Source organism: Pleurodeles waltl, chromosome 10, assembly GCF_031143425.1.
Source record: "Pleurodeles waltl isolate 20211129_DDA chromosome 10, aPleWal1.hap1.20221129, whole genome shotgun sequence".
NCBI classification, from domain to species: Eukaryota; Metazoa; Chordata; class Amphibia; order Caudata; family Salamandridae; genus Pleurodeles; species Pleurodeles waltl.
This window is the reverse complement of record NC_090449.1, coordinates 303,744,827-303,770,681: the sequence shown is the minus strand read 5'-3', so window position 1 is coordinate 303,770,681 and position 25,855 is coordinate 303,744,827. Positions and strand designations below refer to the sequence as shown.

General features: G+C 41.4%; 1 protein-coding gene across 4 annotated transcripts in view; it reads right to left on the bottom strand.

Moving 5' to 3' along the window:
• The window catches only part of SLX4 (SLX4 structure-specific endonuclease subunit), a 391,720-nt gene that overhangs the window by 277,412 nt on the left and 88,453 nt on the right, over window positions 1-25,855 (bottom strand). For all 4 annotated transcript variants that reach the window (XM_069210471.1, XM_069210473.1, XM_069210474.1 and 1 more), the window contains 3 exons: window positions 24,968-25,189; window positions 19,402-19,616; window positions 7,356-7,669 (listed from right to left, as the gene is read on the bottom strand). In XM_069210471.1, the coding sequence (XP_069066572.1) occupies window positions 7,356-7,669; window positions 19,402-19,616; window positions 24,968-25,189 (751 nt within the window). The remainder of the gene's footprint in view (window positions 1-7,355; window positions 7,670-19,401; window positions 19,617-24,967; window positions 25,190-25,855) is intronic.

The following is a 25,855-nucleotide window of genomic DNA, read 5'->3' as shown; positions in this document are numbered from 1 at the left end:
AGTGTACATCTGTTCATGGCATGTAGTGCTGCAGATTAACATGCTATGCATTACTTCGGCCATCTAGTGTTGGGCTCGGAGTGTTAAAAGTTGTTTTTCTTAAAAGAAGTCTTTGGAGTCACAGGATCGAGTGATTCCTCCTCTCGGTCATACTGCGCATGGGCATCGCCTCCATTGTTGGATTGTTTTCCCGCAAAAGGGTGTAGGAAGGAGTGATAGAGTGTAAGAATATAAATGTTGTATACAAAATAGTAAGTAAAAATAGATGTCCATGCAAATGTAAATGTATATACATATGCACAAATAAGAAAACTGCAAAGACTATAGGCTTCCGGGGAGGAGGGAGGGTGCATGTGAATCTGCAGCACTACATGCCACGAACAGATATACACTTAGTTAAGTGACATTTTCCGTTCGATGGCATGTGTAGCTGTAGATACACATGCTGTGCATAGACTACAAAGCAGTTGTGCTCCCCATAAATTGCAGTGGCTAGCCTTTAGGAGTTGGATTTTTTTGAAATATTGTTTTTAAGACAGCTTGACCAACATTGGCCTGTTGCTTTGAAAATACATCTACACCGTAATGCTTAGTAAATGTATGTGGTGTAGATCATGTGGCAGCTTTGCGTATATCTGCCATTGGTATGTTTCCTAAACATGCCATAGATGCACCTTTTTTCCTAGTGGAATGTGCTTTAGGTGTGACTAAAAGTTTTATTTTTGCCTTAATGTAAAATGTTTGAATACATTTAACAATCCATCTAACTAATCCTTGTTTAGAGATAGGATTACCTTTATGTGGTTGTTGAAAGGCAACAAAAAGTTGTTTAGTTTTCCTAAATTCTTTTGTTCTATCAACATAATACATTAGAGCTTTGTTAAGGTCAAGAGTGTGAAGGGCTCTTTCTGCGGTTGAATCTGGCTGTGGGAAGAAGACTTGCAATTCCACTGTTTGGTTAATGTGAAAAGGGTAAACAACCTTTGGCAGAAGTTTTTTATTAGTTGTAAGTAATACTTTATGTTTGTGTACTTGGAAAAAAGGTTCCTCAAGAGTGAATGCTTGTATTTCACTAACTCTTCTTAATGAAGTAATCGCTACTAGGAAAGCAACTTTCCAGGTTAGAAATTGAATCTCACAGGAATGCATGGGTTCAAAGGGTGGGCCCATTAGTCTTGTGAGGACAATATTTAGATTCCAAGCAGGAACTGGTAGTGTTGTAGGTGGAATAATATGTTTTAGTCCTTCCATGAAGGCGTTTATAACTGGGACTCTAAAGAGTGAGGTATGCTGTATAGTCTGCAAATATGCTGATATGGCAGGAAGATGGATTTTAATGGATGAGAAAGCTAGATTTGAGTTATGCAAATGAAGTAGATAGCATACAATATCTTGTATTGATGCTGTAAGTGGGTCAGTATTTTTAGAGTGACAATAATAAACAAATTGTTTCCATTTGTTAGCATAGCATTGCCTAGTTGCAGACTTGCTTACCTGTTTGAGAACTTCCATGCATTCTAATGGAAGTTGCAAGTCTCCAAATTCTGTGACTTCAGGGGCCAAATCGCTAAGTTGAGAGCACTGGGATTTGGATGTCTGATTTGTCATTTGTTGTGTGTTAACAAATCCGGTCTGTTTGGAAGTTTGTAATGCGGTATTACTGACAGGTCTAGGAGTGTTGTGTACCAATGTTGTCGTGCCCACGTTGGGGCTATGAGTACCAAGGTGAGAGAAGTCTGATGTAGTTTGTTGACCAGAAATGGAAGTAGTGGGAGAGGGGGAAAAGCATAAGCAAATATCCCTGTCCAGTTGATCCACACAGCATTGCCTTTGGACAGAGGGTGTGGGTCTCTGGATGCGAAGTTTTGGCATTTTGCGTTTTCGCTTGTTAAAATAGGTTTATTTCTGATGTCCCCCACTTTTAAAAGTACTGAGAGGGAATTTCCCATTTGTGTATCTGTTGGTGTGTTCTGCTTAGGAGATCTGCTAGCTGATTGTGTATTCCTGAGATGTATTCTGCTAGTAGATGAATGTGATTGTGAATTGCCCATTCCCATATTGTTTGGGCAATAAGGGACAGTTGACATGAATGTGTCCCGCCTTGTTTCTTTAGGTAATACATGGTTGTCATATTGTCTGTTTCTATCAAAACATTTTTGTGTTTGAGAAGTGGTTGAAACACTTTTAGGGCAAGGAACACAGCTAATAATTCTAAATGGTTTATGTGATAATTTAGCTGTTTTGAATCCCACTCCCCTTGAATGGTAAGGTTGTTGAGATGAGCGCCCCAAACTATCATTGATGCATCTGCTGTTATTGTGTTCTGAGGCTCAGGATCTTGAAATGACCGCCCCTTTATTAAATTGCTGAGGTTCCACCACTGAAGGGACCTTTGTGTTTGGCGGTCTAACAACTCTAGATCTTGCAATTGACCCTGTGCTTGAGACCACTGCTGTGAGAGGCACTGTTGTACTGTTCTCATGTTTAGTTTTGCATGGGGTACTATTGCTATGTAGGATGCCATCATTCCCAATAGTTTCATGAAAAATCTTACAGTGTATTGTTGATTTGGCTGCATTTGTGGTATGAGATTTTGGAAAGCTTGTATCCTTTGTGTATTTTGCTAGGCTAAGGTTTTTTGCGTATTGAGAATAGCACCTAGGAAAGGTTGCACCTATGCTGGCTGAAGATGGGATTTTTGGTAGTTGAGAGTGAACCTTAGTGTATGTAGGGTCTCTACTGTGTATTGAGTATGTTGTTGACATTGTATGAAATTGCTTGATTTTATTTCCCAATCGGCTAGATAAGGAAAGACGTGTATGTGTTGTCTTCTTAGGTAACCTGCTACTACCGCTAGACATTTTGTGAATACTCTTGGAGCTGTTATGCTGAATGGCAGAACTTTGATTTGGTAATGTTTTCCTGCTACCACAAACCTTAGGAATTTTTTGTGAGCTGGATGGATGTGTATATGGAAATACGCATCTTTGAGGTATAATGCAGTCATGTAATCTTGTTTTTGTGGTAGTGGAATGACGTCCTGCAGAGTTACTATGTGAAAGTATTCTGACAGGATATATAGATTTAGTGATCTGAGGTCTAAAATGGGTCTGAGAGTGCCATCCTTTTTGGGAATGAGGAAGTATAGGGAGTATACCCCTGTTCCTTGTTGAGATTTTGGGACCAATTCTATTGCATCTTTTAGTAGTAGTGATTGTACTACTTCTTGTAATAGAACATTGTGTTCTGGGGAAAACCTGTGATAACGTGGAGGAATGTTTGGAGGGGCAGAAATCAATTCTAGGCAATAACATTGCAGGTAATTGAAAGTACCCATTGGTCTGTGGTGATATGATGCCCTTGGGAGTGGAATTGCTGCAGTCTGCCCCACACAGGAGATGTGTGGGGTTGTGGCATGGTTAATAAGTCACTGTTTTGATGGGTTAGTGACTTGTTTTGAGGCCTGGAATTTGCCTCTGGCTCTAAAGTGCTGGCCTCTATAAGAGCCTCTAAATCCCCCTCTCTGGTACTGCTGTTTTTGCCCTTGTTTAGACTGGGAGGTAGAAGCCTCTGTGGATTGTGGCTTGAATCCTCCTCTAAATTGCTGCCTACGAAAGGAGCCTCTGTAAGGTGTTGTATATAAGGTTCCCATTGCTTTAGCAGTGTCTGAGTCCTTCCTGAGTTTTGCTATTGTGGTGTCAACCTCAGGGCCAAACAGATGTTTTTTTGTTTTTTGTTTTTAATCAAAAGGCATATTTAATACTGCTGCTGTATTTCTTGCTTAAATCCAGAGGAACGTAGCCATGCATGTCTGCGTATGGTGACAGCAGTATTCACGCTACTAGCTGCTGTATCTGCAGCATCAAGGGCAGACCGTATTTGGTTATTACTTATGGCCTGACCCTCCTCAACAATTTGTTGAGCTCTGTTTTGGTGCTCTTTTGGCAGATGTTGTTGCAGCTCCTGGATCTTGTCCCAGTGGGCTTTATCATACCTTGCTAACAAGGCTTGTGAGTTCGCAATTCGCCATTGGTTAGCTGCTGGTGTAGCTACCCTCTTACCAGCAGCATCGAATTTCCTACTCTTTGTCAGGGGGAGGGGAATCCACTGACGACTAGTGGCCCTTTTTCTAGCGGCACTCTCAACCACTGAGTCTGGAGGTACTTATGTAGGGTCTGTAGGTGCAGGCTTATATTTTTTGTCAGTGAGGGTGTTAAAACCCTAGCGTTAACCGGCTCACTGAATATCTCATCTGCATGTTTTATCATGCCAGGTAGCAGTGGGAGGCACTGGTATCGTGAGTGAGTGGAGGATAAGGCATTAATAAGGAAATCCTCTTCCAAAGGCTCACTGTGCATAAGTAACCTGTGGTACGCTGCTGCCCGAGAAATAACCTGCGTGTATGCAGTAGTGTCTTCTGGTGGGGAAGATTTGGAAGGATAAAAGTCCGGGTAATTAGCAGGTATAAGATCTGGATCATACAGATTCCAAGGATCAACTGTATCACCATGAGAATATGTTTGTGAAAGAGTTGGCGAAGGCAAAGGTGGTGGGCTCGTGGGTGGTGGCGAAAAAGAAAGTTGTGGTGAATGAGTTGGGGGGAAGTATGCATAGGTAATGGCTTCTCTTTCCGTTTGAAAATCTTTGCTGGTGGTGGAGCAGTATCTAAATGTTCTTGAAAAGCCAACTTTCTCTTAGTCTGTAGAGGAGGTGCAGTAATTATTCTGCCAGTCTCTTTATGGATATGGATCCTTGATTGTCTCTCATCCATGATTTCCAGAATGGGTTGAATCTCTGTGTCCTCAGAAACATATTCAGATGGTTTCAATGATTTAGAGGACGGTTCATCATATGATTTAGAGCTCTGCTTAAGATGGCTCAAAAATCCTTGTTCTTCTGCATAAGACTTTTTCGGCTCCGAAGATGACAGTTTTTTGGGCCCCGAAAATGCAGCCGGTTGTTTCAGCTCTGACGCAGGATGTCAAGGCTTCGACTCGGAAAGAGTGTAAACGTCGGCTCAGGTCGAAGTTGAGCTTTTGGTGGACTTGCTCGGCTCCGTTATCGAAGGAGGTGTGGCCTTTTTCGGCACTGAACCCGAAGGTCGGTCGACGAGTATTTTCTTGTGGGTCGAATCATGGCTGTCTGGCAGTGGTTCACCGAAGGCCTTCAAGGACTTTTTAGGAGTGGGCTTAGGGGCAGCTGTACTCACGTGCTGACCGGCAGGGACGAGTCTGTCTTCCTCTGAGTCTTCTTCGGAGTCGGTGTGTTGGATGGAAACTGCCATCTGCGTCTGATCTTCCTCCATGGTATCAAACTCTGTACTCTTCAACCACATTTCCAGTCTCCTGGCTCTCCGGTCACGCAGGGTCTTCTTGGATAGAAACAATCAACAGGCTTCACAATCCTCTTTCAGTGATCCGGAGAGAGAGACAGATTACATACAAGGTGTTGGTCTGTGTATGGGAATTTTGCGTGGCATCGGGGACAGAATTGAAATGGAGTCCGATCAATCAGGCTTCGACATGGTAGGTCCGAACAGGCCCGAGTTGGACACTCATGCCCCGAAATACGAAATTTGGTTTACGACTGTACTATCGTTCTACTATGGGTGGAAATGCGATCGAAACAATACCAACTGTCAAAGAAAGTTATCTAAGGTTTCCAAATCGAAATCTCGGAGCGAGAGGAAACACGTCTGAACCAGACAGCGGAAAGAAAACAATCTAACAATGGAGTCGATGCCCATGCGCAGTATGACCGAGAGGAGGAGTCACTCGATTCCATGACTCCAAAAAGACTTCCAACACTAGATGGCGGAAGTAATGCATAGCATGTGTATCTGCAGCTACACATGCCACCGAACATATACACACACACACACACACACACACACACACACACACACAAGCTAAACATAAAGTTACGTGTCTGAAGTTTTGCCAGGATTGTTTCAAGGTACAAAGCAGGAATAGTCAAAGCATGGAAATCTATGCAATATATATCACTTGGAGAAAGATGTGAAAGGTTCATGCATCTAACTGCTCATGGGACACAAACTGTCAAGGCATGAGTTCTGCGTCAGTCCAAGGAATTGAACAAATGTTAGAGTGCTCCTCTGATTATTCATTCAAGGTGGAGTGCACACTTGTTATGATACCACTGCAGAGGCTGGTGCACAGATATGTGGGAAGTTTATGTATGCATGCTCTTGTGATCCCTGAAATGTATGTGCGCAGACCCGGGTACAAATATCCCATGCCTCCTCACATACAGAGAAGTGTGTACACCCACATGAGTGAGCATCTGCAGATGTGTTTAGTGGTGTGTGAGGAGGCGTAGAGTACTTCGGGAAGTGTCACCCCATTTGGTACTTAGATGCATTATAATCTATACTTGTGTAATACACCATTATGGACATCCAACATTTAACAAATCCCACATTATCCAAACTAAAATCGCACTCTGAGTTTGAGTCCTTCAATATAGGATTATCATGAGGCGATTTAACAGATTTCTGGCATTTTACTATCAGAGGCCGGATTCTCTGCAGGAAGTATTATTTGCCACTATTGATGTGATCCTAACTGTAAGGGAACAACAGAGTTGTGGAAGATAGGACCAGATTCTCCCTCATGTGGTTTTTAACCAGCTATAGTGGATGTATTACGTGCCCTGAAGAAGGTGCATGATCGGTCTCGTCAAGTGGCACCGAAACGCATGTCAGCACGAATATTAGCCAGACAAAATTATTTGTTATTTCTCTCTTTGGATCCCGCACAACATGTATTAAATACACTAATAGATTTGGAGGAAGGTTTATATAAGGATGGAATTAGTATACTACAATCAATTCTTAGAAATGTAACAAAAACTTGAATGATTAAAGATTGCAATCAGTCGAATTTAGAACACTATTTCTGTGCAATACACTTATCAGTTAACATTGTTGCTCTCTTTCCAGGTGGGGCAGCTTTTGAGGAATATCAGTTAGGCTTAATGTTCTTTTATACTTTTAGTCAGTGAGATTGATGTGAGAATGATGGTATGCGTGGTGTTTGCAGGGAGTATGAATTCAGGTCCTACTATTCATGAAAAATGATGTTGAACATATTTTTGAATAAGAACAAAAAAAAAACAATCATGTTTATCACTGTCCTTGTATGTACAACATTAATGCTTGACTCCTAGATATACATTTAAGATTAAGAGATTCCATAGTTGGAACCTTGATTAGAGGTGGGTTGTTTTCTCTTTTTAATGTGCACTTATATGTTCTTCAGCTTTTCGCCAGGGGAATGAGGCTATTTACAATTGTAACTACAATACAATGCACAAGCACACTTGTGATAACTTACCTGTGGAGCAATCCACGGTGAAATAGGAGGAGCTAGTTCTTTTGTGTAGAAGAAGTCTATGGGTGGGATATCAGTCATTGCACTGCATTTCCAGAGAACTCCACCTTTCCCACTAGTCAAGTAGTGCCATTCCAAATCCAAATCTTTCATAACCAAGAATCTACTGGCAGGAAGTGTAGGGGTACAAGGCAATTCGGTCTCTTCCGTCAGCAGCGCAGCCACACGATTGTGAATCTGTTTGATCGCAGTCTCGGGGTCCTGGATTAACAGTGGGGGAGGTGGAGCTTCTTTCTTCTTTTTACGGCTCTTCTTTTCTTTAAGTAGAAAATAACAAAATTAAATAAAAATACACATTACCATTTCACCCTTAATTTCTTCATTGAGGAACTGCACATTTGACAGTATTGTTTAACTGAGAAACGTATCTGCTCCATGTCCCTCAATGTCCCACCCAACTTAGTTTGAATAGAAAACGCATGCCAGTCAGCCTTCCCTCAAATAATAACATAGGCATACTAGAGCTGTAGCAGCAGGAAGCTGAAAGACAGCTCTAGGTTTCCTCTCTATTAAATCCCTTAAAGCAGGACTTTAAAAGGCTATTGCTCTAGGAAGGTAAGATTGTTTAGGGGTTTTTAGAATAGTCCAAAAACACTATCAGATGCTTTTAAAATGTGCACCATTTTAAAAACTGGAAACAAACAGGAAAAAAACTGGTCCAGAGAAGAAAGCCAAGTGCAATGCAAACCAGTGTACCAATGTTTACTAATGCAATCATTTTATAACCAACTGTTCTCTTTGCTCATCTAGTAGACGGTACCTGGAAAACGTTGAAGATATGGTCATGACTACGGTTTAGGTCAGTGATGTATATAATGAAATGCTGACTTGGAGGAATCTTGCATCCTCTTGATAGGATGAGACAGACAACATCCTTTCAAAAGCCCTTGGTCTTCTGGGCTCTTCCATTCACTGCTGGCCATTCCTAGACAGTCAATACACACTACCCTCTAAGGTAGGCATGCTTCTCTGAAAAGGAAAGAGGATTTTGTACAAAAGACACAGGAAAAGGGCTACACTATGTAAGTCAGCACTAGGGATAAAGGCATTGCCCTTTAGGTGCCTTTTCCACTGTGTGAAGTTGGGATGTTTTAAGGTAATCTAGGAGAACAAAGCATCAAGATAAAGGAATAGGGAAGAAGACAACCACAACTTCTGAGACTCTGGTAATTATTATAAGAAAGCCGGCTGCCCACTCCTATCCCTCAAGATAATATAACTCGCCTACAGCGAGATATACGTACCTTCATATTGAGGTTGGGTGGGGGGTATTGGGAGATGTCCCAATTTGCTAACACAACCCTTGTGCTTCCGAGAGCTTGAGGAAGTATAGCCTGCCCCAACTTCCTTCACTACATCTCATAATGGGTCATCCTGGAAAGTGAAAAACATTGGCTTCATACGGACAGGGCGGTGTCTTGTCGAACTCTCTGGGGCATGGCCTGGCTCCTCAAATATGCAAGACCACGGAGTTCTTATACAGCGACCCTTACTAGGACTGTTTTTAGACATTTGGGACAAAATAGCACCCAAACAGGGCCTTACCATTTCCCTTCTCCCAAAAATCCACGTCTCTGTTACCCTAGAATTTACGCCAGCCTTACAGGCTCACTCGTTCCCTACCTGGGAAGAAGGAGATTGCTGTATCCTTTGTGACCTCTTTGAGGGAGGAAGCATTAAGTCTTTCAGGCAATATAAAATAGATTTTCACATACCTGAATCATCCGGACTACAATATTATCAGCTGTGCCACTGGGCGCATCAGCCTCCTAATGGTCAAGGGACAACAAAACAATACACTGCTGTCATGACCTTAGTTACGGGTTTTGATGGAATGCAAGGCTTGATAGTGCAAACCTAACAGGTACTAAAACATTCCACACCTGTGCAACTACAACCATATGAATCACAATGGCAGTCAGACACCATCAAATGCATCTCCCAGAAACAGTATGACATGCTATGGCGCGATATATGCAAGATTTATAGAAGCATGTCTCAAAGAGAGAGAGCTTACAAACTGATGACAAGTTAGTACTACACCCCGACCCATCTTTGCACTATTTATCCCTCCACCTCAGGGCTTTGCCGGCGCTGCAGTATAACACCTGGGGACTTATAACGTATATGATGGTCCAGCCCTCTCCTTGCTACTTATTGGAAGAAGAACCTTAGTCACATCGAAGAGGTAGTGGGTTATCCCCTACCAGACCCTTATAATACAGCAGTTCTAGGCATTTGCCCTATAGATTTAGAGGCAGAGACTCACTCAGACAAGCCATTAATCAGTCACAAGCTCACTGCAACCAAACAACTTATCGCCTTACACTGGAAGAAACCCACCGTCCTGTCCATCACCCAATGGTTCACACATCTCTGGCATGTCATCACTATGGAGCTTTTGACCCACAGAATAACGCATACCGAAGTCAGGTCTCATATCTGGCAGCTTTTGATGAATTATTTTGCTCGTTTGGAGGGCTCTTGTTTTACACCACCCAGGCTCCAAGCACCCAGACTATCTGACTGAGCTACTACATAGTCATAATATCGACCCTCACCAGGGTACTAGCCGTGACTGTCCTATTCCCCTTCCCTCTTCTCGCTCCCTTCACCTTACCCCCACCCTGCCCTTTTCTACCTGGCGCTCTATAAGACTTTAGAGGCATTTATTTGACTGTCTTTATATAATTTTTTTGGTATTTGTTGATTGTTCTGAGCAATTATATATGTAAATTCCAACCTGGATGGATTCCTTTGTTGGGCCTTTCCTTACATTATTGGTTTGATAATCGAACTAGGCTGTGTTGGATACGTTTGCCTGCTGCCCACGCATTGTATTAATTGCTTTGTTTGTTGAGTAAAACAAATGTTTTCAATAATAAGGTTTCTAGTCAAGGAAATACAGTACATATGTTGTTTACTCTGAAGTAGGGGCATAAAGACCAGACTGTTATGCACGCAGAAGGCAGGGAACAAAAAAACTGTACTTGGCCACAAGCATCAGGTATTGCTCTTCGCAGTTACACAAGAACACATAGGGGGTTATTCTAACTTTGGAGGAGGTGTTAATCCGTCCCAAAAGTGACGGAAAAGTGACGGATTTACCACCAGCCGTATTACGAGTCCATTATATCCTATGGAACTCTAATACGGCTGGTGGTATATCCGTCACTTTACCGTCACTTTTGGGACGGATTAACACTCCTCCAAAGTTAGAATAACCCCCATAATCTTTTATTTCACAGATTTACAATAGTCATGAAAACGTTTTTAAAATAAAGCCTGCTTCAAAAGGAACTTGTAGATGTTGATTAAAACAAAGATGGTGGACATGTTAGGACCTCATACAACCTCACAAAACATGTAATTCTGACTCAGAAACAGAAGTTGAAACAACGAAGTTAACTGCAACATCACTACAGTTCCTTCCTCTGCCTTTAATGCAACCATATCAGAAAATCCACTGCTGTGCTCATGGTATTGCATGTAAACATCGCTTACCCCCCTTAAGGTTGTTCAATGTCTTATTGGAAGCTTAACTAGCAATATGATCCCTGGAAGCATTTCAGTCATATTTATCTAGTATGCCAAAATGATTTAATGTGTTACAACCTACTTATCAAACAAGTCTCTAAGACCACATTTTGCCAGTGATCTGGTACAGTAAAATCCTGCAGATTGTTTTCATAATAATTTACAGTCAAAGACGTGAATAAATAAGAATTAGAGTTGTGAAACTAAATTAAAATAGGCTTTAATTGTACTTTCTGACACTCTTCAATATTGTCACCTCATCTTCACATCTATGTTAGTATTGACTTTGAAAAAGCTTCTCCAAAAAGACTTCAGTTTAAAATATGTGGGGGGGGTTCAGCATGAGCGCCCATTCCTTACACAAAACGCCTGGGCCGTTTCTGCATTCATCACTCTTACCAGTCCAATTCCAGTATATTTTTCTACCACGTATCGTCATAGTACTTCGCATGCTTTATACGTGGATAACTGGCTGGGTGCTGTGAAGAAAGCAGAGGGAGGACTATGGGTCCAATTGAGAACTGGGAAGGATTGGGAAAGGAATCAGATGTGTAGCCAAATTACACAAATCTGCTGCTGGATGATTCTCTGTCAGAGGAGCCTATAAAACCGTAATTATATTTTTCATAACTTTTGCTGAAGGAATCAACTACAATGAAGTTGACAAAAAAAATTGATGATGGAATGCTTTTATTAATTTTAGCCACTGGTGCTGCATCCTTGTCCGTTGTTGTTTTGCACACCATGGGACCTCAGTTTGCACCCAGCCAAATGCAAATCAGTTTTTACCCTGCTCCAATGGTTAAACGTCCGGCCCAAACTGCCAGGCCAGATCCTTCCTGAACTGGAAAACAAGCAACCTAAAAACAGTTGCACCCTTATTAGGGCTCATAAGATATAGCTTGGTACTAGTAACGCACTGTGCACAGGCCTGGGCATACCAATCTCACTTAGGGCGTCACACAGAAGTATACAAAAATGTGAAGGATGGAAATCTTAAATTAAACCCAGCTACTGGTAATCTCTATAGCCTGCATATCCCAGTCCTTCATTATTTTGGACACCATGCTACCTCAGGATGGATTTGGGCCCAGCTATATGCAAATCAGTCATGACCCTGTTCCAATGGGTACAGTCTAACCCAAAATGCCCGGACAGGTCCTCTCTGAATCAGAACACAGGCAGCCTGAGAATGGCTTCATCCCTATTAGGGCTCATCAGTCAGGTATAGCTTGGTTTCAGTGGCACACAGTGCACAGGACCCATGTCTCGGCATACCCGTCTCACTTAGAGCATCACAGTGAAATTTATTAAAACATGATGGATGGAATGCTTGAATTCATCTCAGCCACTGGTAATTATATAGGACCACATCCAAGTCCATTCTTATTTTGCACATCATATCTCCTTAGTTTGGAACCAGCCATACACAAATCAGTCTGGATTCTGTTCTAATGGGAAAAGGAGACCTCTTTGAACTGGCATACAAGCAAATGGAATGGGGCCACAAGTGATTGCCAGTGGGTGATATTAATTTGAGCATTCCATTCATCTTCTTGTTACACCCTAAGTGCAACTGGTGTGTCCAGAGTCCTCACTGTGCCAAAATAATTAAGCTATATATCACTAATGAGACCTAGCAAGGTTCAAACTGGATTGAGGTTGCTTGTAGTCCTTTCTGGAGGGGGCCTTGCCTGGCAGTTTGGGACAGACTGTTTCCATGATGAGCAGGGTAGTACCGATTTACATAAAGCAGGCCTTTCTCTCGAGTGGCATGCTGGGACTGGAGTGCGACCCAGGGTGACTTCCAGTAGCAGAGATTAATTCAAGCATTACATCCATCACCTTGTTGTTGTTGGTGCAGAAGGATTCTACACCGACAGAGTAGATTTCAACAGAGGTTTTACCACTTATTTCTTAACTTCAAAAAAACTGAGAGGAGCATATGCCACACCAGTCATTAAACAAATAATCTGCGCAGAATATTCTGGTTAAATGTTTTGTTGAAGGAAAAAGTAAGCAGTGCATGAAGTTTACCAATGTCATCTTGTAGGTTTTGAATACGCATAACAATGTCTCCACATTGTTAATAATAAAATTAACTGCTTTGTTGTTCTGGGAAAGACAACCATAAGTGTTGAAAAGGTGATCTGACTTTCTAAATGTGTTTTTTTTTTTTTTATAGAAATGAGGAGTTTTAGAACTATCCAGACTGTCTTTTTTTCCTCAGCCAAGGAAGTAGGAGTTCTTGGTAACTAAACTGAACAAAATATTTCCTGAATTCATCTGCGTGCTGTCAGAATATTAGGAACAAAATAAGTACTGTTCTCAGTACTACGTTGTCTTAATGGATCGCTTGTTAATGATGTTTTGAAGAGAGGGCTTGAAAGCTCCTCAACCTTTCCTGCAGTGGAGATGATGATGCATGAAGTTGATTACATTTCAAAAGGTTAATGTAACTTGTGCCCCTGATAGGCAGTGTCATCATCAATGGTCTTCAATTATGCCATTTCAAATGTTGAAGTGATGTTATCAATGATGTCACAGAACAGGCCTTGACTGACCTTAAATGTGAGACAATTAGCAGTGCATGGCAAGGACGCCAATTATAGTTACTTTAGGGAAAAAGGTATAGCTATGTGAGATAACTATAACTGGTGAATTTCAGTGGTTTTGTAAGTTTAAAACTTTTTGTTTTAACTGACATTTTTACATAACTATAATTTGCCACACCTTTGTGTTTTTCATTATGTTTGTAAGATTTTTTTAAAAATGAAAGTTAAATATTATTTCAATTCCTAACTATAACGTCACTTTAACCCTTGTTTTCCTTTGGTGGCAGCCAATCAGACATTATCTTTCGATCTGTTGGATCAGCAGATCCTCCTCGGTTTGATATATACTTACATTATGAACCTTAATTTCTCAAAAACTACTGAAAGAATTTACCCCAAATCACAAAATGCACACTCTCTGGGTCAACACCTAGCTTTCTGCCAAACTTGTGTAATTACATGAGGAAAATACGTTCTCGGCCCCTGCCTGAAAGATCATCCAGAACTTTCCAGGAGCAATAAAGAGAAACCGAGAGAGAGAATATGAAAGAGAGATGTTTCCTATTATTTCCAGCCTGTCCCCCAACTATTGTCCCTAGAAAACATTTTCGGGTTTTGTAGCTTTGCTACGTGGTTGCACTTGGTGCACTCGTGATCCACTTCTACCTGGCTTTCATCCCTTCAAGTTTAGCTGCGCTCCAAAAGTTATTTATGTTAGGTAAAACAACATGAATCCATTGTCCCTTAACCACACTCAAACGCCATATCACTCTAGGTTGATATTTCTAATGGTAAAGAAATTTCCAGAAAACATTTGCATGTACAACATCGTTTTAGACTTTTTTAGCACCAGTTTTTTAATGAACTCTAAGCTTGGATCCAATTCTATATTATGACTACATCATTGTATATACCATCACTACATTACTGACTATAAAGCAACACAGATAAATAGAACCATTTCAAAATGTCTCAGAAACTTGCAATAAGAGCAAGGTGAAATGGAAAGAGACAGAATTCCCACATGTGTAATTGAGTGAGGTAAAACAGTGGGCCTTATCAATTCCACTTCTATTTCTACTGTTGCCCCACTTATAAAATCTTATCTAGAACATTATTATAAATAGCAACGTGTTTTGGTTGTCATTGTACTTGTAAAGTAGGAAGTATTTAAAGCTGGGATCAAAGAGGTCTGCCAAAACACCTTATATGGCGTTTGTAAAGGTTTACACAAACGTAGACGCATTAGAGGTCAAGATGCTTAAAATGAGGATACAGCAGTAATTTACTCTAGGATAGGTGAGGAAGTCAAGGGGGAAAGGAAAAACATTCTTAATTACAAGACAGGCCTAAGACATTGGATTACTGAGAAAGTCTTACTAGACAGCACAGAGGATGAGGAGACCGGTTGATTGTTTACGTGATTGGTAAAATCAGACATACACCATTCTACAGTGGCAACACTAAGATTAAAACATGGAACCTTGGCATGCTCAGAACATAAATTAATCCTCCCTTTGCTAATCTCTATACTTTGCTATACATCCCAAGCCACATATAATGGACCCAGAATTGTTAATGAAGATCATGCAACATATTACCCCCAGATCTGGGGAATCACTTGACTCAGTTTTGACACTACACAAGATAAAAGGAGACATGAAGCCCATGCACTGGTCTAACAGCAGATATAAACTGTGGGAGGTGTATTTTCTAGTTATGATGATTGGCTCCTAAACATTACTCAAATATAAAGGTAATCTGAGTAATGACCCCAGCAGTCCATTAAAATCACAGAGGCAGATCAGTGAAGGAAATTAATTTGGAAGCAGTTCCACGAGATACAGCAACGTCTTAAACAAGTAAGATTTAAGCTACTACATCTTAAATCATATCGCACTTACTAGTAGACACCTTAAGGATTGCACTATCTGTATCAGAGTCTCTCAGGTATGTAGACATGAAGACACATGATTATTTCAACTATTAACTTACTTTGGGAGTTTATGACTGATAGCTTAGCCTCTTTGACTAACTAGCACAATCTAAGTACCTATTCGAGATGCTTGTTTGGTCTCATGGTTCGACCCAAAACGTACATATCTACAAGCAGGTTTATAAACTTGACACCGTTTCTGGCTTACAGAATAATGGCAACGTAGAGGTGCTTTTCTAAGGCCTGCAGCATTATAATCTGAGACATGGATTTAGTACAGTTGATGGCCACTGAAATGGAAATAGCATTAGCAATGTGCAGAGATGGCATAGGTGTCACAACACTCTTTGACATGGACATCATACTGTTATAATGCACTTGAAAATCAGATGATTTGCCACCTTAAGCAATTATGCTTACTTAACTACAACAAACATTAGCTGTATCCCAGAAAGTGCATTCCCCCACTGTTTGGAATTGATGGGCAACTGCACTCAGATTATACAGTTTACGCATTTGTCTGGACTCCCATCATAATTACAAGTGAGCTCTGAGTCAATTAACATACATAAATGCTACAAAAGGAAGCTAACATTGTTAATTATGTTTGATACAAATAGATAAGGAGAATCATGGTTTACAATTATAGTGATCCCAAGTTATAGACTTGACAATATTCAGAATTATTAAACATTAAGGGGGTCATTATGACCCTGGCGGACAGCGGTAAAATGGAGAAAAGTACTGCCAACAAGCTGGCGGTACTTTTCCCCAAATTAAGACATTGGCGGTTTGGCTCAAGCAAAACCGCCAATGCACCACAACGTCCGCCACAGCGGTAATGACCGCCAAGCTGGAGACTTCAGGCGGCCGACACTAGCCCACCTGCGGGATTATGACCGCCATGGTTTTCATTGCTTCCTTACCGCCATGAAAACCATGGCGGTAGGCACTATCAGTGAAAGGGAACTCCTTCCCTGTCACTGATAGGGGTCTTCCCCACCCACCTCCCCAGGTTCCCACCCAGCCCCTCTCCCTCTCCCTCTCCCTCTCCAGAACCCCCCACGACATACATGCACCTTCACTCACCAACAAAAACACGCATACACACTCATACCCACATTCATCCACACATGCATACATTCATTCACATCCACATCCACACACAATGACATACATACATGCAAACATACACGCATTCACACATCCATACACGCACACACAGATAACACGCATCACACACCCGCAAACACACACACACACACACACACACCACCCACCTCCTGTCGGACCACCCAACTTACCTGATGTCAGTGGGTTCTCCGGCAGGAGACAGCACAGGGCGCTGCTGCCAACAGCAGCATCCCGCCAGCAGAACACCGCCAGGCTGTATCAGGGGTCATGATACGGTCCGCGGCGGTGAATTTACAGTATATACAGCACTATATGCTACTGGGTAAGTAACATTTTCTGTTCGACGGCATGTGTGGCTGTAGATCCACATACTTTGCATAGACTGTAAAGCATTCCCTCCAAATGAGAGGTGGGAAGCCTGTAAGAGTTGGAGTTGGTTGAACAAATGTTCTGAGCACTGCTTGGCCAACATTGGCTTTTTGGAGTGCTAAAATACCTACACAATAGTGTTTTTAGTAAATGTACTTGGTGTAGACCACGTAGCAGCTTTACCTATGTCTGCTATTGAGGTGTTACCTAGAACAAAATAGAAGCACCGTTTTTCCTAGTGGAGTGTACTTTAGGGGTAACAGGTAACTGCAATTTAGCTTTAGCATAACAAGAATGAATACATTTGACTATCCATCTGGCTATATCATTTGTTTATATTGGGTTGGTTGCCTTTGACACATTGAAGATACCACAAAAAGTTGTTTAGATTTCCTAAACTGTTTTGTTCTGTCAATATAATACATGAGAGCACTTTTAACATCTAGTGTGTGAAGAGCTCTCTCTGCTGCTGACTCTGGTTGTGGGAAAAAGACTGCTAATTCAATTGATTTGTTGATGTGGAATTGTGAACCTACTTTAGGAAGGAACTTAGGGTTTGTTCGGAGAACTACTCAATCTCTGTGTATTTGGAAGAATAGTTTTTCTAAGGTTAGAGCTTGGAGTTCATTTACATATGTTAGGGAAGTGATAGATACTAAAAAAAGCCTCTTCAATGAAAGGTATTGTAAAGGGCATGCATGCATTGGCTCAAGAGGTGGACCCATGAGCCTAGTAAGGACAACATTAAGGTTCCATTAAGGTGGTTGTCGAGGTACCCTTGGTGTAATGACTCTGTTGAGACCTTCTATGAAAGCTGTAAAAACTGGTATTCCGAATAAAGACGTGTTGTCTGTTTTGGAGGTAAGCAGCTATAGCTGCTAAATGAAGACGAATAGATGAGTATGCTAAGTTTGCTTTTTTGTAAATGCACTTGTAATACTCAGGACCCAACACTAGATGTCGGACGGATGCAAAGCATGTGAACCTACAGCACTCCATGCCACAAACGGATATCTAAGAGGTAAGTAAGATTTTCCTTCTCTGTAATACAGTCATTGTGAAGATTTGGGCATTATCAGTCATTAAAAGTCTTATTCATTTCGATGTCACATTCACTGTTAATCATTCTCTCTTATCCAACATACAATATCCATCGGTCTTGTTACATATTGATATTGTCAGAGTCCTAAAGCTAATACTAATCCTCTCCTCAATCAGTCTATTCTTTACACCAGTCGCAAGATCACTGATGCAAAAGAAATGGAAAGTGAGTGGTTTGCCCCTTCCTATTAGTAATTCTGTGTGTTAGAAAACAAATAACAGTATGCATTCAATGCTTTGATGTTTACATTGACAACTCTAACTTTAATATTTTTCATTTTAATCACTATCAAATCCTTAAAATTTAACCAGAAGGACACCAATATAATTTTAATTTGTGGTGAGCCTGCTAAACTCCAGCAAATGTTTCGCTTATAAATAACTTTAGACCTTACTCTTTAATATTATGATTTTCTCTGCAACTCAACCTGCAGACCAATGAGAATTCAATTTAAGAATCATCACACTTTCAAAGATTAGATTCTGCAATTTCATGTAAGATATTAATGAAACACTTATTAATAAACAGAGTTACAATTATGTTTGTCATTCAGGTGCCAATCAATGTATTATAAATGTACTGCTCATATCGTGAAAAATCAGAAAGATGAAATTGAACTGTGTTCTTAAAGAAAATAAAGAAAGTAACAAAGAACTTTCCAATTAAAAAACGTTGTTGTGTCATCAGCACTTATGGAACTTAATTTTCAAGGCACCAAGAGGTCAACAACAGATTTGTTTTTTAAATGGTCTGCTGAAGTCTAAGTGGCATTTTAAACGTCATGAAACCAAAAGTCTATTTTAAAATCAAAGTATAAAAAACAAGCAAGGTATCAATGTTCTTCAAAGGTACTCTGTGAGGTTTACCAGTAAATAAAAGGTCAGCATTTCACAGACAGTCTCTGCTGCGACGGCCAAAAAGTGGTGCTAGTGCTAGTGCTAGTTACGGGGACACCAATCAACTGTGAATTGGAAGTAATCCTAAAACTCCATTTACATTTGCCCTTAAGGAAACATATGTTGGTATTTTTCTTCATAATAGATAGGGGTTTTACCTGGACCCGTGGTCAACAGGAAAAAACACTCTATGCACAAATGCTAAGTTTAGTGGTCAGTAGGAGGTTTATTTGTCTATGTATCATGCTATTTAGAAAGTTGCAAGTTACAACCTCTGTAAATTTAAGGTTTCAAACTCTTTTCAGACAATAATATTAACAGAAAAGACGCTTAGTAACCTAACTCCAAATCATAAGAAAAACCTAAAAGCACACCAGAGTATTTTTCTTTTCAATCACTAAGAACCAAGTTTCATGTGGATCTAAATACATTTTCAGGCAGATCTTTAAAAGCACAGTACCTGCTCCAGGGATCATCTTTATGGGTAGGGTGAGCTCTGGCTTGACAGTGGCTACAGTTAATGCTCCATCCTGGCTTTCTTGCTCCAAAAGAGACCTTGACATCACCAGGGCGACCAGCATGTCTTCTGCCTTTGATATCTCACTGTTAGGCTTATGTTTTTTGGGTGGTGCAGAGTCCTTCGATGACCCTTTGCGCTTGGTCCTACCAGCTGAGCTGCAGTGTTTCAAATGAAAGAAACAATTATTAACAATTAGAGATAGGTTTTGGATCTGAATTTTGGAGTTTAATCCAGTATCCAGTCAAACAGAGTGGTACATGAAATAAATAGCCCATGGTATCCCAAGGAGCAGCAGCTCAGGAATTTGTGGCTGCTACAGGAAAAATACACAGCAATTTTGGTATTCTTAATCTTTGCCCCCAGTCCTTTAAAACGGACTTGGCATGTCAAGCAATGCCACAAAAGCAGGACAAAATAAAAACATTTAAAAACTTGTATAGTCTCTTGAACTATTCTTTAGATGTCTATCAATGTACAGAAAGTCTATCAATAAACACGTTTTACGACTTACCCAGGCATTGGCAACCACTATACATAATTATTTTTAAGTTTGTGAGGCAGTTGAAGCACAGCTTACGAAAATTGTGGAATGGCTCGGTTAGCGTTGGAGGGACAGCAAAGACTAACACTAGAGTCACCAGAAGGTATTTTTTTATGTTCCTTGTAGTACTTCTCCCCATCTAGTTTCATTTATTTAAATATAAGTGTGCTAGACTTTGTGCCTGGAAGTCACATTTCTGAAACATGCTTTAAGAGAATAACATGGAGTACGACCCTGCAAATGCCTGTAAAAAGAATGTGTTTACAAAATGACATCAATCCTGTCTTTGCTCTGACTGAATGAATATCACCGGTCAAACTGCTCCAATTTTGTAATTATTTAAAATGTAAAATACAATCTGCTTAGTCATGAGGCAGAGCTGCTTTGGTGTCACGAGAAAGCAACCATACAAGAAAATCTGAATAACTCAGAGTTTTTTTTTCCATTTAACTGATAAAATTTCCTAGCTCTAGGAACATTCAGCCTGTGGAAAGTTTCTTAACCTTTGGGAACATGGGACCTAAGCTAGAAGACTGGAGGAACAATCTCTTCATTCACAACATTCCAGACCGAATGAAGGAATCTTCGGGGAAACAGCTTTAACTTTGTTATGGATGACAATACGAGGCTATTCAGATGAATTTGACAGCTGCTTGCTGATCCTTATCTTAGAGGAGACAATAGCTAATATGGGATCTTCAAAGTCAGCAAGTCTATCTGGCGAGAGCCATATGCTTAAAGGATTTGTGTAAGCGCAAGGCCAAAACTAGGTTTAATTCTCACTCAAGGATAGGGTCATTACTAAGTGGATGAAGTTGGAGAAGGCTATGGGTCTACAGTATAGGGATGCATCCTGAGTAAATACCAGTAGCTGCGATTAATTTGAGCATTCTGCCTATCACATTTTTTGCATTCTTCAACGAGACGCCTTGAGTGCGAAGTGTATGCCCAGACATGCTTCTCATGCTCACTGAGTCACTGGATCCCAGCTCACCTTACTGAAGAAGACCATATAGCCTGAAACTGGTCTGGAGTTGCTTGTGTTCCAGTTCAGAGGGAACCAGGCCCAGCAATTTGGGCTGATGGTTCCCACTGGAGCAGAGCAAAGGCAGATTTGCAAATGGCTCTTTCCTGTCTGAGGTGGCATGGTGGGCAAGAGTTTAGACTGGGGTGTTGCCCACAGTAATTAACAGCGGCTGAGATTAATTCAGTCATTCCACCCATCATTTTTGTATTTCATGCAGCCTAATGAAATTACATTTCACCACATGATTTAAGAAACCCAGAGAAACCCAAAGCAAAATTCCAACTACTGGCCAATGAAAACTTTTACATGGTTGAGCAAAGTCATAGAATGTGTGTGTTGCTAAGCAATAATCTATGCACCCGGGTGCAGTGTCTGAGCCTGCTGGGCTTTTTTTCTGTGTGGTGGCAGTACTGTATGACCTATGAGGAAATATTGCCTGTCACTCTGGTTATTCTCAATAACAGCTAAATCTCATTTAGCCACCACTCAAGTACACATGTCTCTCCCCTCTGGGAACAGACTTACAGGACCATTGTTTATACTGATGGCTGAAATTTGTGGAGTCCTTTCACAGGTGCAGCCTGTGAGCACTGCTGTCAGCAGAGGCTGTCCTACTCCAAAGCTGTGCATTTTGCACAGCTCACAAAGCAAGGATATTTCACTTGAGGGTCTCAGTTGAACTGGAGGAGTTTGCACATAACCTCAAACCTATAACCAAAGGTAGGTCACAGTAGCAACAGCTCAAGTCCAGTTGGGTTGTGCAAGTGGTAGCAGAGCTCATGATTGCAGGGATCCTGCAGATAGGTTCTTTCTCAGGCCATCTCAAGTATCTCTCTCAAACAAACAGGTTCCCAACAGGTTTTGCAGCGGTGTCACTCCTCTAGACGTTTTGGGCTTCTCTGAGGACTTGAAGATTCTTGATAATCTGACCTCTTTGATGGTCGGTTGCTTCAGTGATGGGGTTGGTCCAAGTGCTAGGTCTCGTAATGGAATTCTCTTTTGAGTGAATTCTGGGACACCCTCAGTCACAGCACGAACACAAGGGAGACCTGTCTGATTGGAGTCTCTTAGTGCAGGTCAAGACCTGCGCTGTTGATATTGCCTTGCCTCAGCTACTTGCAGTCTCTGCTTCTTCTAAGCAGTCTCTTTTTTATGCTAGGACAACTGTGATATTCCTCCTGGGAAGTCAGTCAGTCAGTCAGCTAGCTAGCTATCTCTCTCTCTATCGAAGTAAGTTACATGCACCCCTCTTGTCATGTTCATAGTCTTCCACTGGGCAATGTTCCTGAATCTGGTAATGGGAGTTGGCGGAAAGTACACAAATACTGGAACTCAAAAAATGTCCCAACCACCACTGGTGTTAGGCCCAGGCTTATGGTCAGGAAATCGTGGCACAGAGCCTGAAGTTTGCGCTTCGTCTTCATACCAACGCTGCAGACAGTCGTAGTGAATTAGCGTTTTAATTCTATGCAGCAGTGTGATTTCAGAAAAGTGTGTGCCCTAAAGCAGGGGAATACTGGGAGTCCCCTCCCAGAAGCAACCCAAAGTGAGAGCACAAAGGAGGCTGTCCCACTCCAAATTCAGCAACACTTCACTGTACTACTGCCAGGCGTATTGAAAGATTCCTAAAATGTTGTTGAAGGAGGCCCGCAATATACATTTGGTGTCTGGGTTGTCCCTCCAAGTCTTCACCTTAGATACCATACAGGATAAGCCCAATACAAAATGGAACCCACTGTGGCTTTAGCCAGATGCACTGTCTCGCTCCTCCCACACATTCTTCACATGTGGGCAACCCACCTAGCATGTGCACGTCTGTAGTACGCACCCAAAAGATATCCATTCCTCTAATGGGTTGGCAAAGGACGCAGTTGAGAAGGATAGGTGAAACATTTCAAATGTGCTGGAGGCCTGTTGGCTGTTCTCTCAAAGCAGATCAAGGGGAAAGGGGCCTGCCCTGAGCTATGATCATTTCACTGCCACCACTATCCATCCTCTGCAAACCAGGGAGAGAATAGTAGTCACGCTTCTATGAATCTGACATGCACTGGGTGTGTCGTTCTGAGTACAGAGCCTGGCTTTAGATCTCATCCCACATCTCAGAAAAGGCCTCAGTGTGCGCTCATGGTCGCATTGTGAACTGAAGTGGGGGGCGGGGATCAAAAACACTACTGTTTACTTTGGAGTACAAGGTAGGGTCATGCACTCTCCAGAGCAACACTGGAGACCTTTCTCACACAACTATAACAAGAACAAGAAGGAAAATAAAGAAGAACTGAAACTGGATCACTACCAGATACCTAAAGGCATTGGGTAGAATTTCACTGAAAACAAAAAAACAGTATAGGGACCTTATAGTTAGGAAATAGAACTACAAATATAGAAATTCACTTCAGAAACCAAAGGTTAGAGGGACGCTATAGGTGGGATCTGAATTTACAAGCACAAAACCATGGATGTTCAGCAGTTATTGTTATGGGTCGCTCAAGTAACTCTATCTCATGCCCTAGGGTTACTATAACTTGCGCACTTGCCAGGCACTGCTAATTACCCCACATATTAAATCACTCATGACATCTTGGATAACCTCATTGATTGATGCTAGAAATGTAACTTTTGCAGGAAAATTATTTAGGAGAAAACTGTGCATTGAGGATGGGGGGTGGTGAGTTCTAGTTACCTTAGGGCACTAGTTATAGCTACTTGAGCTAAATATAGCTGCCGAATTTATATGGTTTTGTGAGAGTAAATTCCGATCCTAACTGCCCGTGTAATAAGAAACAAGCAATGTTGGAACTGGAGATTGCACAGACCCCTTCATGATCCAAAGGTAAGAAAAACACCAGAATGCACACTAAAGCTCAGATCCCCCTGCTAAGGATGAGGGGTGACACAAGGGGATGAGAGAAAAAGAAGGCAACAATTTTACCCTCACCAGGATAAGGGCCTGTCCCCCCCCCCCCCCAACCCCCCCATCCCTCCCTCCTCAGCCCACTGAGATGTACCAGGATGCAGAGAACCCAGTCATATCGTTCACAGCTGCTCTTCTGGAATCTACATGAGCATAGACTTATTAGAGAAGGATTATAAAGCAATCACTGTTGCCACACACCGAAAGACCTGATGAAACATGGACACCACAGCAGAGATTAAATCAACTGCGAACTCCCACTGGAAAACTCTTCTGTAGCCCAGGTTAACGTTCACTAGTTCAGGAACTTGCTCTTAATACCATTTGCCATTCAGTGCAGTCACATGGATCATGCATTTCAGCAAAGTGAGGCACATTCATAACTAATTTTCTGCTTCCTTTTTCAGTGAAACACCTCATTTACTGTGCAGAAAAGTGCAACATCAAAGCTCACTCAGACACTTCCCAAGCTGATATATTCTAGGCACAATGACGTCAAAACATGCTATATTGGGCTCCCTACCAAACTCATCCAAAAGTAACAGAAGGTTTAGAGCTGGCTCTGGGAATTTGCAGATCTTAAAACGTGTTTTAAGTTTGGGGCTCACTTCACCGCCTACACGGTCTGCAGAGTAACCATTTTAAATTCAGTGTTTGGTACATCAAGTCTTTTATGGAGAGAAGTCTCAATGGACTCCTCAAAAAAGACACATTATGTTGCATCTCATGCTGTCTGGGGTGATGATTGGGCTTTTTCATTTCTTGCTTCCCAACTTTGGAAAGGACTCACTAAACCTCTCTCTCTTTGGCAAGTTGTTTGATAAGAAGGCTTCTATAAACAGTGAAAGATTATAGAATCCCTGTGTTTGTGATTTTGTTTTGTATACTCCTATCCTAGCACCAAGAAGCCATATATGATTGATGAGCTTGCATATATTTCCACTTGCACATATGATATGTAGAACCTCAAGCTTATCGCTCAATTGAGATATTTTTCATATTGCCGAAGTTTAGCACTCCCACTCACCTTGCTACAGTAGGACCTGAAACCTCAGAGTCCATAGTCTGCATCTGGACAGCCTGAAGCAGCATTTGTGGAGGGACCTGCATCGTTACTGCACATCGCTTCAAGTGGGTAGCTCTGCTTTTGACTGTGGTAAATTGTTTGCCACAGATTGGGCACTCTGGTACTCTGGGAGCTGCAGAAGCTGCTGAAGGAACTTCGGACATCTCAACTTCATCCAGACACCTGTGGAAAGCATGAAAGAATCACACCTTGTCAAGGCATTTTGTACACCATTATACTATAACATTTTTCACAGCTTTCATCCTTCTAGTCAGGACTGGGAACAGGCCAGGTTTCCTGGATTTTAGTTGTGATGTTCAATCATGGTTTCACACACATTTTTCTGTTTTGTATAGGCTTTAGGGAAGAAAGTTCTTTCTGGTCTTTTCATAAATTTACTTTCAACATAAAAATAGAATTTCAATCAAAGTCTAGCTCTCAATGTTGATGTGATTTTCACAGTGATAAAATAAGCTGTTGAATGTGCGGCCACACAAGCTTTGGCTTCCCCTATCACTTTACACAGAGAAAAAATTGGACTGGAATACCTTTGCCCCCTAGAATGGATAATCCTAGCCAGAGGCTTTCCAGCGTGCTTCCTGGTAAAATGAGCTTGAGAGTTCATTGTTCCAAGGTACTAAGGGTGTGCATGGAAACAGATTATTTTTTATATTTAGTCATGTACACATCAAAATAAACTTAGTGTACCTTACAGCCCAACCATAACCATTATGCTCTCAGGCAATTGGGGGCTATTAAATGTAAAAAAAAAAAATCTGTATTATTTCTTTGTTCGTATTCACATCACCACTTCCAAGCCTGCCCTCTCTTTTCACTGCTCTTTCGCTC